The sequence below is a fragment of the Vidua chalybeata genome, chromosome 8 (genome assembly GCF_026979565.1).
Source record: "Vidua chalybeata isolate OUT-0048 chromosome 8, bVidCha1 merged haplotype, whole genome shotgun sequence".
Taxonomy (NCBI): domain Eukaryota; kingdom Metazoa; phylum Chordata; class Aves; order Passeriformes; family Viduidae; genus Vidua; species Vidua chalybeata.
The window spans coordinates 20,622,409-20,636,732 of NC_071537.1; the positions used below are offsets into that span (position 1 = coordinate 20,622,409).

Consider the following 14,324-nt stretch of genomic DNA (forward strand, 5'->3'; position numbering starts at 1 on the left):
ATACCTCATCCACTGGTAAGCAAGCATATGCACCGTGTAAGCATATTATTTTGGATGCTCTTGATTACTATGAGGATTCCTGTTTTGAAAAAAGCGTCCAGTGAAGACCATGTCTGTGTGATTTACAGCTACCTTGCTTTTCACTGCAGGGTTGTTCAGTCCCTTAGAGTGTGTATTGTTGCTAATTATCCACCAACTACCATTATCTGTACTTCTTATGGTCTGATTAGAAGATTGTGAGTTTGGCAGTCACTTGCTACCTAAAAGAAAACTCTTACTTTCACATGTTAAGAACGGAGAGAATACAGTCACAGAGTAGTGAAATGTCTTCATCCTGATGGCATGTGTGCTGCAGCTGTGCCCGTTCTTCTTCTAATCAGTCTCTGGTATCTCAAATGGGTGTATCACTTAAACATAGCATCCTTTCTTCCTACAATTACAAGTAACCACCTTTTCCACTGGCCTATCCAGTCAGATACTTCTGCTGATGTTCTTAAGAGAGCTGATGCATTTTTTTCTGTGTGCAGCTGAAGAGTGATCATTTGAGTAAAAAAATGTATGTATAAATATGAAGCAAGGCTGTTATTAGATTTGAAAACCTGTTTTCATTGTGGAGAGAATGGCAGTGGTGGCTAGGGCTGGTAAGCATTGCTATCATTTAATAAACTAATAAAAACTATTGCTGTACTTTATGTATAGGGGAAAACGGTCTGCTCCCCACAGGGGACTGTGCTGTTGACAGCTTTTGTTTTTTTCCTTGTGGATACTACCAGGTGAAGCTGGCTTATCAGGAATCCGAGATTGCGGCCCTCTTGAAGAAGATTCCCTTGGGCACCAATGAGATGAACACTATTCGAGGAAGAGCTGAAGAACTGCGAGAAGGGACCTTGTGTGATTACCGTCCTGTCCTGCCTCTGATGTTGGCAAGCTTTATATTTGATGTCCTGTGCACTCCAGGTACTGACTTCATTGGCTTGAGTGTGTGCAGGGCATATTCTGAGATGCCAGGTCTTGAGGGATTTTCAAAGAGAAACTGTCTTCTGTATAAGAACAACCAAAATTTAATTCTTCATGCGCTGTTGCTTGTGCTTGCCTCTACATTGTTTTAAAGATATTTTGTTCCCCAGTGGAACTGTTTCTCCTTCTGCCTACATTTGAAAACAACTGCTACTTAAGACTTTTCAGCACTCTGTGTTTGTAAAATAGTTATAAATTACTGACTTTGCTGCTTTTATGCTGGTTATATTCAGAGGAAGCTAATATAAATCTAGTCAATAAAAAGAACACAGCAACCTGGGATTAGAAGACTGACTTGGCGATATACTGGTTTGGAGCCTTCTGAGTTTAGAGAAAGAAATGGGAAAAAAACACTGTAAGGTGCTCTGGTCTTGAAACTGGTATGAGGCTAAGAATAGGACCACAGGAAGCTCTGCAAATTCAGAAGCTCTCAGAAATGTCTTTTGCTTTGAAGCCTTAGTTTTGAAAGATGAATACTAATTCTGTTGTCTTCTTTCAGTGGTTTCTCCTACAGGCTCTAGACCCCCAAGCCGTAATTGGAATAATGAAATGCCTGGAGATGAAGAGCTTGGTTTTGAGGCAGCTGTTGCTGCTCTTGGTAAGAATCTTTTACAAGAAAAGTCTGCCTTATCCATGTTCTGTTCAAAATGCTTTCCCATTTTGAATGGTGAGAGTTAGTAGTTCATTCCAGTTTGGAGCAGAAATAGAAGCGTTTGCAGAGTTTGACAGAACCAGATGCAGGATTCTACATGCCAGGGTTGAGGTATCATTGCAAAGCTGTGAAAAAATGGAAGAATACTGGATGAGAACTCAATGTTTAGGTAGTAACATGAATTTTAGCTTTCAGCTCGCTCTTTTGTCATGAAATATGTATTGCCTGGACTTCAGTGGAAATGGACAGTTTCAGAGAACAAAAGGCAATAATTTTTGAAGACATTAGACAATGGTAGTGAAAGACTAGCAGAAGTACTCTCAAGCATTATCATATCATTCAGGATCTTAGCATAGTACTGAATTCTTGCCTCATTTGCTTCAACAACAAAACAGTGATTATATACATGTTATATTGACAATACTGTATGTGTGTTTTAAAGCAGTATGCAAAAAGGAATAAAATGGATTAGACAAGACCTGTTGTTTGTTGCCTCATCTCTGAAAGAAAAAAGATGAGTTTTTTATGGTGTTGGAATGCTTGTAGCATCTGCAGAAACCAAAAGGTTTGTTTCAAGATAGGGTTGTAGGCTTGCCTGGACTCTTCCTGTGGCCTTTTAGTATCTGGATGTTCTGACAGTTGTGGCTAACTTGGTATTCTAGGGACAGAATTCTGTAGCTTCTGTTTATTCATGGCCTATTTTTGAAGTTAATAGAAAAAATCTCTTTTTGCCCGTAACAGTGAGGCGATTAAAACAGTCTGAAGTATAGACAGCTCTCAGGATGTAGTGTAGTCCCATGAGCTCACTTGTCTCTTCATGCTCTTTTATGGGCTGCAGGTATGAAAACAACTGTCAGTGAAGCAGAACATCCTCTGTTGTGTGAAGGCACACGAAGGGAGAAAGGAGATCTGGCACTAGCCCTGATGATTACTTACAAGGATGATCAGTCTAAGCTGAAGAAGGTGAGTTTCCCTTTGAAAGGGGAGAGGGAGAAGGAATGTTTGGGTTTTCATGGATTTGATCGTTTCGCCAGTGAGTGTAAGTTGCTGTGTCACATACTGATGTTTTACAAGCTTTGTTGTGGTATTTATATTCATCCACTGCTGCAAAACCTGATTGTATAGAGTGCATTGTCCTGGGAGAGGCACTCTTTCCATAGGTTTCTTAAGATCCAGTCAGGAGATATGCTGTCACTGCTTTTATTGCTAAGATAAGTCCATTCCTAAGGGTTTTTGCTGTGCAGTTTGTATGTGGTGTGGGAATTGCATATGTTTTGCTGCAGGGATATTGGCTTGTAGAGCAGTATAGCTAGCAAAGCCTCTGCTTCTTAACCTCTCACCTCTTTGATATACTAGTTCAGTCCACCTGTGTCTTAATTTCCTATGCAAGAGAGAGTAAAACTCTCCCTGTTCACCCCAAAGGAAGAAAAAAATTGAAAACTGCTGAGGTTTTAGAAAGGGTTTTATTAATCTTTTAAATTCAGAAATCCTCTTACACAGGAAGAACTACACTATTAGTGTATTTTTGTCTCCTAAAAGAGAAGCATTTTTGCTATACTCTTCTCCAGAGAATAGCAGGGACACTGTGATATCAATCATCTGCGCATAAATGATCTGTCAGATTTCTGGTGTTGATTAAATATGGAGAACAAACAGTAGAAGTGGACAAACCTTTAGAATATGGTGATGCATTGTTCCCCAATTACATAATAAATTATGACAAGAAAATGTTACTGTAGGCCAGTATAAAGCAGCTTCTCTAGTGGCTTTGCCAGTTTCTCGGTAATGTATGACAGGATTTTCTGAATGGTGAGCATGAAATTTCTGACTTAAACAACATCTGGCAGAACAAAATTTCAACTTCTCCATTCTGTCCTTGATATACCAGAATTGCTATTTTTTGTGAGTTTTGGGTGTTTTTCAAGTAAAGCCAGTGGCTGTTTCAAGTGAAAATGTGATATTACTGAGTCTTTGCTTCCTCAGGTAATGCAGACCACATGGGTCTCAACTCTGCATTGCATTGCTCTTTGGTGCAGGAAGATGATGCATATTTTGTAGAAAATAAGTTTTCTTTTTTTCTCCAACAAATGAAGTTTGTTGTCCACTAGAAAGCTGATTTGGTATTTTACCTCTTTGTCTTGGTGTAATGCCTGGTCTCTTACCCTTCTGCTGAGTGCCTTTTTTTTATTTTCCCTCATTGTTAAAGATTTTAGACAAACTCCTGGACAGAGAGAGTCAAACTCACAAACCACAGACGCTGAGTTCTTTCTACTCATCCAGCAAGCCTACAGTTGCCAATCAAAAATCTCCTTCCAAACATGCTGCCCAGTCTGCTGCAGCTATCCAGCAGCTTCCAGGGACTTCTGTCACTCAGCAAGCTGCTGTAAGCACTGCAGTCCAGAGCAGTCCTGAGAACTTTGTGGAGAAGAGTACACAGGGTAAGAAGTGGTTTGTAACAGCTATGCTAAAATTTTCCATAGTTACAGCCTATTTTCCAAATCTTGAGTTAAATATTCTTGGTCTAGTGTCAGATGATCTACTTTATAAGTGAAAGAAAACTGAGATAATCCTGCTCATAAATACCATTCATTTTATAAAAATCCTTTATCTTTTGCTATTTGTATCTTTTAAATGGCCATGTCTGATTTTAGAGATACAGAAACAAGATGATGTTTTCCTTGCCACTGTTCTGTTTATGCAGAGAGCTCTCAGAGGTCCCCCTGTGAGCCAGCTGCAGAGGCCACTGTTTTGAAACAAGAGGGAAAGGTCCCCAGTCGTCTGGCCCTTGGAAACCGAGGTGGATATAATGGGAGATGCTGGGGTTCACCTGTCAGGCAGAAGAAGAAACACACAGGTGGGAATGGACTAGCTCATCTAGTGCTCTCTTAGGCAGTCTGCTGGGCTGTACCCAAGAAAGCCAGAGAGGAGCTTTTTACAAGGACATGTAGTGATATGACAAAGGATAACAGCTTTAAATTGAAAGATGAGAGGTTTATATTGGACATTAGGAAGAAGTTCATTATTGTAAGGTTGTGAGGCTCTGAACAGTTTGCACAGAAAAGTAGTGGATGCCCCATCCCTGGGAGTGTTCAAGACCAGGTTGGATGGGACTTTGAGCAACCTGTTCTATGGCTCTGTGATTTTACTTGTCAGCCTTTCCTGTACAGCAGAAGCAGCTAAGTATCTCTGAGGTGTTTGACATAGACAAATAAGATTTGCTCCATAAATTTCCTGCACCTTTCTATATGGCAAGTTACCATGCCTTTCTTGCAGCATTTATGTTCTGTGTGATGGATTAGATACCTGGATCTGAATGTCTGCTGACTCTGGAAGTGCAGCACTGTGCTCCGGGATCCAGAAACAAATTCAGAGAAGCTGCTGCCTCTCTACACTTCTTTTGAGAAGGGTAGAAGTTAGAGGCAGAGGATGTGAAGGGTTTTCTTCCTATTTGTGTGATCTGTGGATCTTGACTTTTTATATATATTTGCTTCTTGTTGTTATACTCTGCCACAAAACTTGGCAGGTGGAGTGAGGGGCTGTGATGGTGTGAAGAGGGAAATAAAGATGCCATGTTCTTGGACTCTTCTGCTTTTTAATCCAAGAATTACAAAATGTCACTGCTGTCTGTAGCCAAATTGATTTAATTTAATCTCTTAGTTTACAATTGAATGCCTGTCAGCCCTAAGGCAGTCACTGACACAACTGATCTTAGTTGGTACTGCAGGTGATATGGTTCAGAGTTTACATTCATGCATTGCATTTACCAACGCTGGTGACATTTCTGTGTTGGTTCTGGTGTTGTAGGCATGGCTAGTATTGACAGCAGTGCTCCTGAAACCACTTCTGACAGTTCTCCAACGCTCAGTCGGCGTCCCCTACGTGGGGGCTGGGCAACAACATCCTGGGGCAGAGGACAGGACAGTGACAGCATCAGCAGTTCTTCAAGTGATTCTCTGGGATCTTCCTCTTCCAGTGGCAGTAGGAGAGCAAGTGGGGGAGCCCGTGCAAAGACTGTGGAAGTTGGCAGGTAATGAATAATACCAATGCACAGAGGCAACCTCTAGACCTGATGTCGAGGCCATGGCACATGTGCCTTAGGAAATACTTTATGGGGAAAATTTGCTTTGTTTCCTCTGGACCCCAAAGACAGGAGCTCCATCTGGCAAATTTGGGGTACTTGTCTGAAAGATTCCTGTCTTTCTTCTAGGTATAAAGGGAGGCGGCTGGAGAGCCATGCTCCTCATGTCCCAAACCAGCCCTCAGAGGCAGCTGCTCACTTCTACTTTGAATTGGCCAAGACAGTCCTTATCAAAGCAGGTGGAAACAGCAGTACCTCTATCTTCACCCACCCTTCCTCCAGTGGTGGGCACCAGGGACCACACCGCAATCTTCACCTCTGCGCCTTTGAGATTGGGCTGTATGCACTAGGGCTGCACAACTTCGTGTCTCCCAACTGGCTCTCTCGAACTTACTCCTCCCATGTCTCTTGGATCACAGGTTACAGCAAAACTTTATTGGGAAGCTAACTTTTGGGCAGGAAGTGGGGTAGAGAGGCAAGCTTGTTCTTGAAAATGGTGCTACTGATGTGCTCTAGGAGCTATGTGAGCAGCTCACACAGCTGCAGTAGTTGCTGGTCAGCAGTGATTTACACAGTGGTGGTTACTTTGGCCTGGAAAGTTCTTGTGACCTTTCTTGTTTGTACTGCAACATGCTTCAGTCTAAAAAGCCCACTTCTCATACAGAGACTGGTCTTTACCTCTCCTTCAGAAGTGTGCTGAAGAGACAGACAAGTCTGAACATGCTCTCTGGCTGTGTTCATTTTTCACTTTCCTCTTCCTTCTGATTGCACCCATACCTACTACCTATCCATACGGCTTCTAGAGGCCTGAAAAAACCACACCTTTGAAAATTCATGTTTTCCTGACATGAGTTAATAGACCGACAGTCCAGACTGGTTTTTGGGTACTAAAATCAGCTATAGCAAGTACTTTTTGCTATTTCCAATGCATTTTAGCTTAAGTAATGGTGTCCTCACTCACCACTTGATCATTGAGTGCTCTTGTTTGTCCTGTGTTTTGGGAGGAAGCACCTAAATTTGATGTGAACCCAGAAGCAACTGGGCTGTGCCACTGCTCCTGAAGGAAGTGAAGAGAGTGCACCTGCTGTAGAAAGAAAGCTGACTGTAACTGTGCTGGGCATACAGTGGTGTGAGAGTCTCTCTCACTCTTCTTCTTAGGGCAGGCCATGGAGATTGGTAGCGCAGCCTTGAACATCTTGGTGGAGTGTTGGGATGGACATCTAACTCCCCCAGAGGTGGCATCACTGGCAGACAGAGCTTCACGGGCCAGAGACTCCAACATGGTGCGGGCAGCTGCTGAACTGGCACTCAGCTGCCTGCCTCATGCCCATGCCCTGAACCCAAACGAGATCCAGAGGGCTCTGGTGCAGTGTAAGGAACAGGTGAGCATCATATGGCAGCTCTGGCTAGTGGAGGCTGATTTCTAGCATCAAGGATGTGCACTTGTTACCCATGGGGTTGGTTCCTTTGCTACTGCCCAGCCTTAATCCCAGTTCTCTGGATTTCTTATGTTTCATGAGTAACACTGGTTATTCTGCTGCATAGCATCTGGCTGGTCCCCATAGTATTAGTTATTTTAGAGTGCCTTGTACTTCTCCCCTCTTGTAGTTTTTCCTTCTTCTGTTTCTCATTTTACATTCTTAACAACTTCTTTTGTTTCACTGCTCCTAGGACAACCTGATGCTGGAAAAGGCCTGCATGGCAGTAGAAGAGGCAGCTAAAGGAGGTGGTGTGTACCCAGAAGTCCTCTTTGAAGTAGCTCATCAGTGGTACTGGCTTTATGAACAGACTGTTGGTGGGACCCCAGCCCAGAGAGAAGGTGCCACTGGCTGCAGTGCCGGTGGCGCACGGGCCGCGTCTGAAGCAGCGCGTGGCTTGGCAGACAGCCGGGTGACCTCAGAGCCGACCACGGTGACAGTGGCAGCTGCAGTAACTGCAGCAGCAACTGTCATGCCAGTGATCTCTGTGGGGTCGACCATGTACCAGCAGCATACGGTGGCAGGGGCAGCAATGGCACATACACACACGCAGGGTCTCCACCCTTACACCACCCTTCAGACTCACATCCCCTGTAACCCCCAGTATATTGGACACACTATCCAGCACATGCCGCGCCCAGCTGTCTTCCCGGTCCCTGGCTCGGCGTATCCGCAGGTGAGTTTTGGCTGTGCCTTGTTCATTTACTGTGACCTTGTGTGGCTGCTTCTGGGGGAGTATGTTGGAGTGGGAAGAGCATGGGGCTCAGACCTGTCATGACTTGAGATCAAGCTTCTGCTCTCACTTGCCAGTTGGTGACACTTACTTTGGCCGTCCAGCTCAGCATTTGCACAATAAGGAGCCTTTTGTGGCTGCATTTAAAGTCTCAAGAGAATATAAAATATGATACATCAGTAGTTCTTAATTTCTGTTGCTCTGTAGTTTCTCAGAAGGCACTGGATGGAAAGCTTGTTTTCTTGAGAGCTTGCAGGCTAAATAGAGACTACGCTTGGAAAACCAAATAAAGGTTGTTTTAAGCTTTGCCTATTTTTGAAGGTCTTGGAGTGGTTTTCTGCAAAATGATTAGGTTTTTAAAAGGAGGAGGAGCAAGCAGATGTAATGCTCATGCATGTTTCCTCCTTTGCTTCCTTCAGACTGGACTTTTCAAGCTCTGGGGCTTGTGTGGGGACACGATGTTTTGAATTACTTCTGAGTGGTCAGGCGCGACTGTTCTGTACCTTCTGTTGTAGGGTGTCCACCCAGCATTCATAGGGGCGCAGTACCCTTACTCAGTAACAGCACCGTCACTGGCAGCTACAGCAGTGTCCTTCCCTGGCGTGCCCGTCCCCTCCATGACGCAGATTGCGGTGCATCCCTATCACAGTGAGACGGGACTGTCGCTGTCTTCCAATGTAGCGCGTAAGTTACAGCTCTGGGCTGGGGAGCAGAAGTTTCTTTACTGTCTCTTAGCTGTTCCCCAGTGAGCTCCTGTTCCTCATTGATTACAAGTGGAACAAGGGTTCTTGCAGTTCTGGCCAAATGCACACCATTCTGAAGGTGTGCGTGCTCAGGGGTACTGGGATTCCCAAGGGGGCCTGATACAGCTAGCAGAGAGAAACTTCTGTTAAGCTGAATTTCCAGTATGAGATTATCTTGGCCTCAAGACTAAATCATGTTCGGAGCTCTTGTGGTCTTTCTGATTTCTGACCTGTAAAAGCTTAATTTCTGCTCTCCTTTGAGCAAGGTGAGCATAGATGATCTTGAGCAGACTCATGGGTCAGACTCTGTTGGGTCAGGTGAACAGAGTGCAGGAAGGAGGCAGACCTCTGCTACAGAAGCACTACTAAATGTCTTTTCCTGCCTGAAAGGATTGGAGGCAGCCAGTGCCCAAACATGGAACTATCAGAGATGATGGATGCTTTATCAAGAGTCATGTCAATAGCATTTGGAATGGTTGCTAATGTGTTGTGCTAGGGCTCAAGTGATGGTGAAAATCCATGAAGTAGCGTGTAGCACTGGGGCAACAGATGTTGACTGGATTGTGGACATGCTGTCATTGCTATGGAGTTCTGCATCAGTGGGTCATGCTTGACCCCAATCTCTGCAAACCTCTCATTGGAGAAGCTGTAATATTTCCCTGTTTTCAGTGTGTTACAACTCACCAGGTGCTGGAAGACTGGTATGTGGAAAAATACTGAAGAGCTGTGTTGGTCTCCTTCATATTCAGAGTATCAGGAGAATAATTTGTTATTTTTTGATCCTGTATTTTGATGCTATAAAATTACCACAAGAGCAAATAAAAAAGCAAATAAAAGGCCTCCAGTCTTGAAGGCATTAGGATCTGATAGCTGCCAGCCTTAGTCATAATCTGATGCTATGACTTTTCGTTGTGAGAAACCATTTCTGTACTCCTCCAAAGAGTTACGAATCTTCCAGAAGTGCTAGTTCATCCTAGAACACTTAAAATACCGAAAGGAGAAAACAACTGCACCCTTTCCAGTTGCCATTGTTTATGGCTTCCATAAGCTTATTTTCAGTTCTTACAATACTGTTTCACTGTTCCTGAAGTACAGAATCATGGGGTGATGCCTGAGCTCTGGCAATAATTTACCTCATTCTTAGGGTTATTCTCCTTGGCCAGACTTCAAATGCAGTATGAATTTTGCCCTGCTTTGTGCGTTGCTTGGCACCCTGTGTCTCCTTAGTTGAGGAGGTTGGACAGGTCTTTCCTGGGAGATGCATTGTTCTCAGGTATTCAACTATTCACTAGCAAACATGGAGGGGGAAAAAAAGAGGAACTTACAGCATTGCTCAAGATGGTGTAGTAACATCACGGAGAAGCTGTGAAATAAGGATAACAGTTTGCACACACCTAATGGCATCTGTGCTCTGGAGGTCTCAAGCAAACCTTGCTTTTTACTCTTTGTACCTTTCTTGAGAGGGACAGGTAAATTTGAGTCTTGTCAGAGTGCAGCTTTGTGACTCAGTGTTTACTGCTCTCTGTGTAAGTTTAGGTGGTACAATGCAATGGATTTGCATTTGAAACTTGTCATATCCCTTGAGTTTGCTCATAATAGTTAAATGTCTGAAGGTGAAAACTTCTCAAGTCTCCTTGCTGTTTTTACTGTTGATACGTGCTGCCAGTGTGTGCAGCGACTGTTTTTTCCAGGGACAAATCGGAGGTCAGCCTCCAGTAACATCCTTCCTGAACAGAGTGACAGCTGTTGTACAGCTGAAGTGGAAGAACCTCGCATTGTTGGACTTGATCTTTGAGTGACTTAATTCTGTTCCTGCTCAGTAATTTTCCTGGCAGTTTCTCATCAGGTATAGACATACACATGATTGTTTCCTTGGACAAGAAATCAGAACCAAACGTTTTATTTAGTAATAGCAAATGCCTTTGACTCAACATGCACGTTTACAAGTAAAACATGGACTTTGTGCATGTTCATGAGATACTGCAGAAGAAATGGATACACATGTAACTGACCGTGTCAGGCCCACCTTGCAAACAGAATAGAGCTATTCCTGGCCCATTGTATTTCAATTGTGGGTTTTGGTTGCTGTATTGTTCTGTTTAGGGGAATACAACCCTACACTGGCAGAGGCAGTCAGGTGAAGGAGATGATGTCCCAAGTAAACCTTCTTTTAGGCTGGTGCTGGGTCCTAATGCTGCTCTTTTGCTCTCTTCAGTAGGCAGTGTCCATGCAGGATCAACGTTCCCAGCGATTCAGGGTGCTTCCTTGACAACTCTGTCCTCACAGCCCAACTCCCTTGTTACGGGGGGTTTTCCTGCCGAGGATGAGCAGCACAGTCAGCCTGTGAGCCCCCAGGGTCTGCACTACCTCCACTCTGCATACCGAGTTGGTAAGGATGGCCAAGTGGGTTTCTGTAGTTCCCCTGAGAGGGATTCAGGGCAAGGCTGCAGGTTTTCACTGTCAATTTGGCAATTTGCTACTATGCCTGTTGGGGGTGAATGCACCTGAGGGACATGGGAAAAGCAAGTTGATGATCAGATGTGGAATCGAAAAATGAAGGCAAAGCATTGTAAGATTGAAAAATTGCTTTTCAGGTCCATCAGAGCAGAAAAGAAAGCTAAGTGGGTTAAAGCTGGGATGAGTCTTGCTTTTCAGCAGATGTACATAAATGAGCCTGAATAGGGCTCAGAGTATGTGACTCTGCAAGTGGTGACTATATGATAAAATGATATTTGGCTCCTGCTCATGGATGGGGAAGGGCACACCACTAGTTTAATACCAGCCGAGTCTTCAGATGCACAAAGAAGTGCCCTGTGGCTCTCCAGTTATTTGTTGAAGATAGATGGATAGAAGATAGAGGGAACTTATATTTAGTGAAGAGTGGGTATGTAATTAGCATTCCTTCCCTAGTCACACTGGTTATGAGAAAATAAGAGTCTCTGCCTGAATTGCCATTGGTACAAAGGATAGCAGTCTTAGGGTTTGGGATTAAGCTTAGATTGCAGTAAGCTACTGTAGTAGTAAGTAGTAAGCTACTTGTACATACTCATGGTTCAACCCAGTGGATACTTGGTGTAGGAGAAGGAAGCCTCTAAAATAATTAAAAGAAGAGAAACAACAAGAAAATGGAAGGAAAGCTTAACTTTTTTGTTGACAGCTAGAATAGAGACTACTTGTTAGCTAGAAAGGCATGCAGATGTCATTTAAAATATCAGTGGTACATGGCATGCCATGAAGAGTGTTTAATAACCTGAATAAGAGAGAAGCACAGGCAGGGAAGATGGTCTGGAAGATCAGGATGTGGCACATGTTGGTATTTGAATACTGTTTAAATGGGTGGATTTGTCTGAAGAACTGGAATGGCATTAAGTGAAGTGTTTGCAGATTGGCAATATTGCAGCTCAGTGGTGGCCTGTTGTCTTTGCTGCAGAGCAGGTTGGTTTGGGTGGCTTCTCTGTTGCAGAATATAGACCAAACGCTTTGTTTTCAGGACATCTCTTGTAGTGCAGCCTTTGGGGTTTTCTGCTTGACGCTGCCGTGGGTGCCTGAGTGTCTCTTTGCAGCTCTGGTGAGGGGTGAGGGCTGTGCAGATTTCCCAGCCTGGAGCAGCAGATCCAGATGTTCTTGAAGATAGTGCCTGTGCTGGCAGGCTCCAAGATTGGCCTTTTATTTCTGTCTGGACTCTGCAGCTGTGGAATTTTCTGTTGGTGAATGGCAGGCCAGTCAGGTTATGTTGCAGTCAGTGAAATGCTAGGCTAAGCCTTACTGGGCAGAAGTGCTGCTTGACTGTGGCTGCCCCTTTCTCACAGGGATGCTGGCTCTGGAGATGCTTGGCCGAAGAGCTCACAACGACCATCCCAACAACTTCTCCCGCAGCCCGCCCTACACTGAGGATGTAAAATGGCTCCTTGGGTTAGCTGCAAAGTTAGGTAAGGCTCAGAGCAGTACTTAGCAGAAATCCACTCGCTGGGATTTGGGCCATGGTGGGAAAAAGCTCTTGAAGGAGTGAAACTTGCCCAAAGATTGGGCAAGCCTCATATCAATCCCATTCCTGAGAGAAGATCCCTACTGCTCTTTCATCCACTCATTTGTCCCATTTTTGGGTTCTGTAGGCATGCTGTTGAATTTTGAGTCACTGGATGAAGTACATGAGATTGGACAGGGTTCAGAGCTTGTATCTCTTCCATTCTGTAGTACTGATTCTTTCTTTTCCATTTCCATTATACTGTAGGTATTCCTCTTATGTATATTTTTACCTTCTGTGAAGACTTTTTATAGCAATAGGTGCTCAAAACACCTATTTTTAGGGGGGTTGCTTGTTTTTACTTCCATTTGGCTCTTGGATCTTTTTTGTCAGCTCACTTTCTAAATTCTTTTGTAAGCAATAAGAACTAAAAAAAACCTTTCAAACAGCTTATTTAGTCGCACAGCTTCTGCTGCTCCTGCTGGCAGAGCTCCACTGTAGGAAGTGGTGGGGAAGCTTGACTTGTGTCTACAGCCTCCTTAAAGCCTGAGTGCTGAGGCATTTAGGTGCTTCCTTGATGGGCAGTCAGGAAACAATGGAGAAGGTACAGTGTTATCCCTGTCTTTCTAGTAACCTTGCCACATTAGTTTCCTTTCACATCTCCTGTAAAGAAAAGTGATTTTTGGGAACACCAGTAACTGAGCTGGTCTGTCCTCAGACCTGATGGATATAGCAGAATCTTCTCTGTCCCATGAGTTTGCTAGACTGTCTCACCAAGCCTGCTGGAGGATACATTACACTGAGAAGAAGGTGCTCCAGATCCAGGTTCTTGCTGTGAAGTGTGATTTCTTTTGTGTCTGTTACCTTAGCACTGTTGTTCTGACTTCCTCCTGTGCAGGTGTAAACTACGTGCATCAGTTTTGCGTTGGTGCTGCTAAGGGGGTGTTGAGCCCTTTTGTGCTCCAGGAGATCATCATGGAAGCTCTACAGAGGCTCAACCCTGCCCATGTGCACAACCACCTGCGCACCCCAGCCTTCCACCAGCTGGTGCAGAGGTGCCAGCAGGCCTATATGCAGGTAACGTGTGGCTTATCTTCCTGCCTGTAAGAGCTGCCTGGCCATTGCCTGCCTTGAAGGTGCTGCCTCTGTGTGCATGTGCAGAGGGGAAGGGTCTTGGGCTGGGAGAAGAAGTGGTCTATTTCCTGATGCATCCTTCTCCCTCAGCTGGGACTGGAATAGATATCACGTGCCCGTATGGGGGCTGCATGCAAAGGAACTCACTGTACTGCTTCTGTCAAGGCCTTCTGCCTCCTGTGCTCTTCCATGAAGGCTGGGGTAGTTGTGTCTTCCTCACTCCAAATGCTATGTGTACCTTTTAACTTCTGAACTTTCTTTGCTATGTTTTCAAGCTTCCTGTCTGTCCCTGTCCCTAGCCCATCCTTTTTACTTTCTTGTTAGTAGTAGCCTGTTTTCCCCTCCTCACGAAGCCCTGGCTTGTCTGGTGTGTCAGTCCTGTCGCCAAAAGTGGAAACAGCTTGGTCAGCTACCAGCACGGATATCCTGGGCTTTGTTGAAGCCAGAATTTCAGTGAGCCAGCTGGAATTCCAAAGCTGCCTGTTCTTTAAAACAGTGCGATCAGGACACCTCACATACACCTGC

The 14,324-nt window shown here is 44.4% G+C and overlaps 1 protein-coding gene across 3 annotated transcripts in view; it reads left to right on the forward strand.

Annotated features, from left to right (window-relative positions):
• The window catches only part of ZSWIM8 (zinc finger SWIM-type containing 8), a 53,678-nt gene that overhangs the window by 37,708 nt on the left and 1,646 nt on the right, over positions 1-14,324 (forward strand). The window contains exons 13-25 of one of the 3 annotated variants that reach the window (XM_053948833.1): positions 774-957; positions 1,517-1,615; positions 2,508-2,632; positions 3,876-4,107; positions 4,371-4,466; positions 5,474-5,696; positions 5,877-6,166; positions 6,906-7,129; positions 7,419-7,901; positions 8,474-8,642; positions 10,917-11,090; positions 12,511-12,630; positions 13,564-13,742. In XM_053948833.1, the coding sequence (XP_053804808.1) occupies positions 774-957; positions 1,517-1,615; positions 2,508-2,632; positions 3,876-4,107; positions 4,371-4,466; positions 5,474-5,696; positions 5,877-6,166; positions 6,906-7,129; positions 7,419-7,901; positions 8,474-8,642; positions 10,917-11,090; positions 12,511-12,630; positions 13,564-13,742 (2,598 nt within the window). Of the gene's footprint in view, positions 1-773; positions 958-1,516; positions 1,616-2,507; positions 2,633-3,875; positions 4,108-4,370; positions 4,524-5,473; positions 5,697-5,876; positions 6,167-6,905; positions 7,130-7,418; positions 7,902-8,473; positions 8,643-10,916; positions 11,091-12,510; positions 12,631-13,563; positions 13,743-14,324 lie in introns of all 3 variants that reach the window. The other 2 variants (XM_053948832.1, XM_053948834.1) reach the window with 2 other exon arrangements.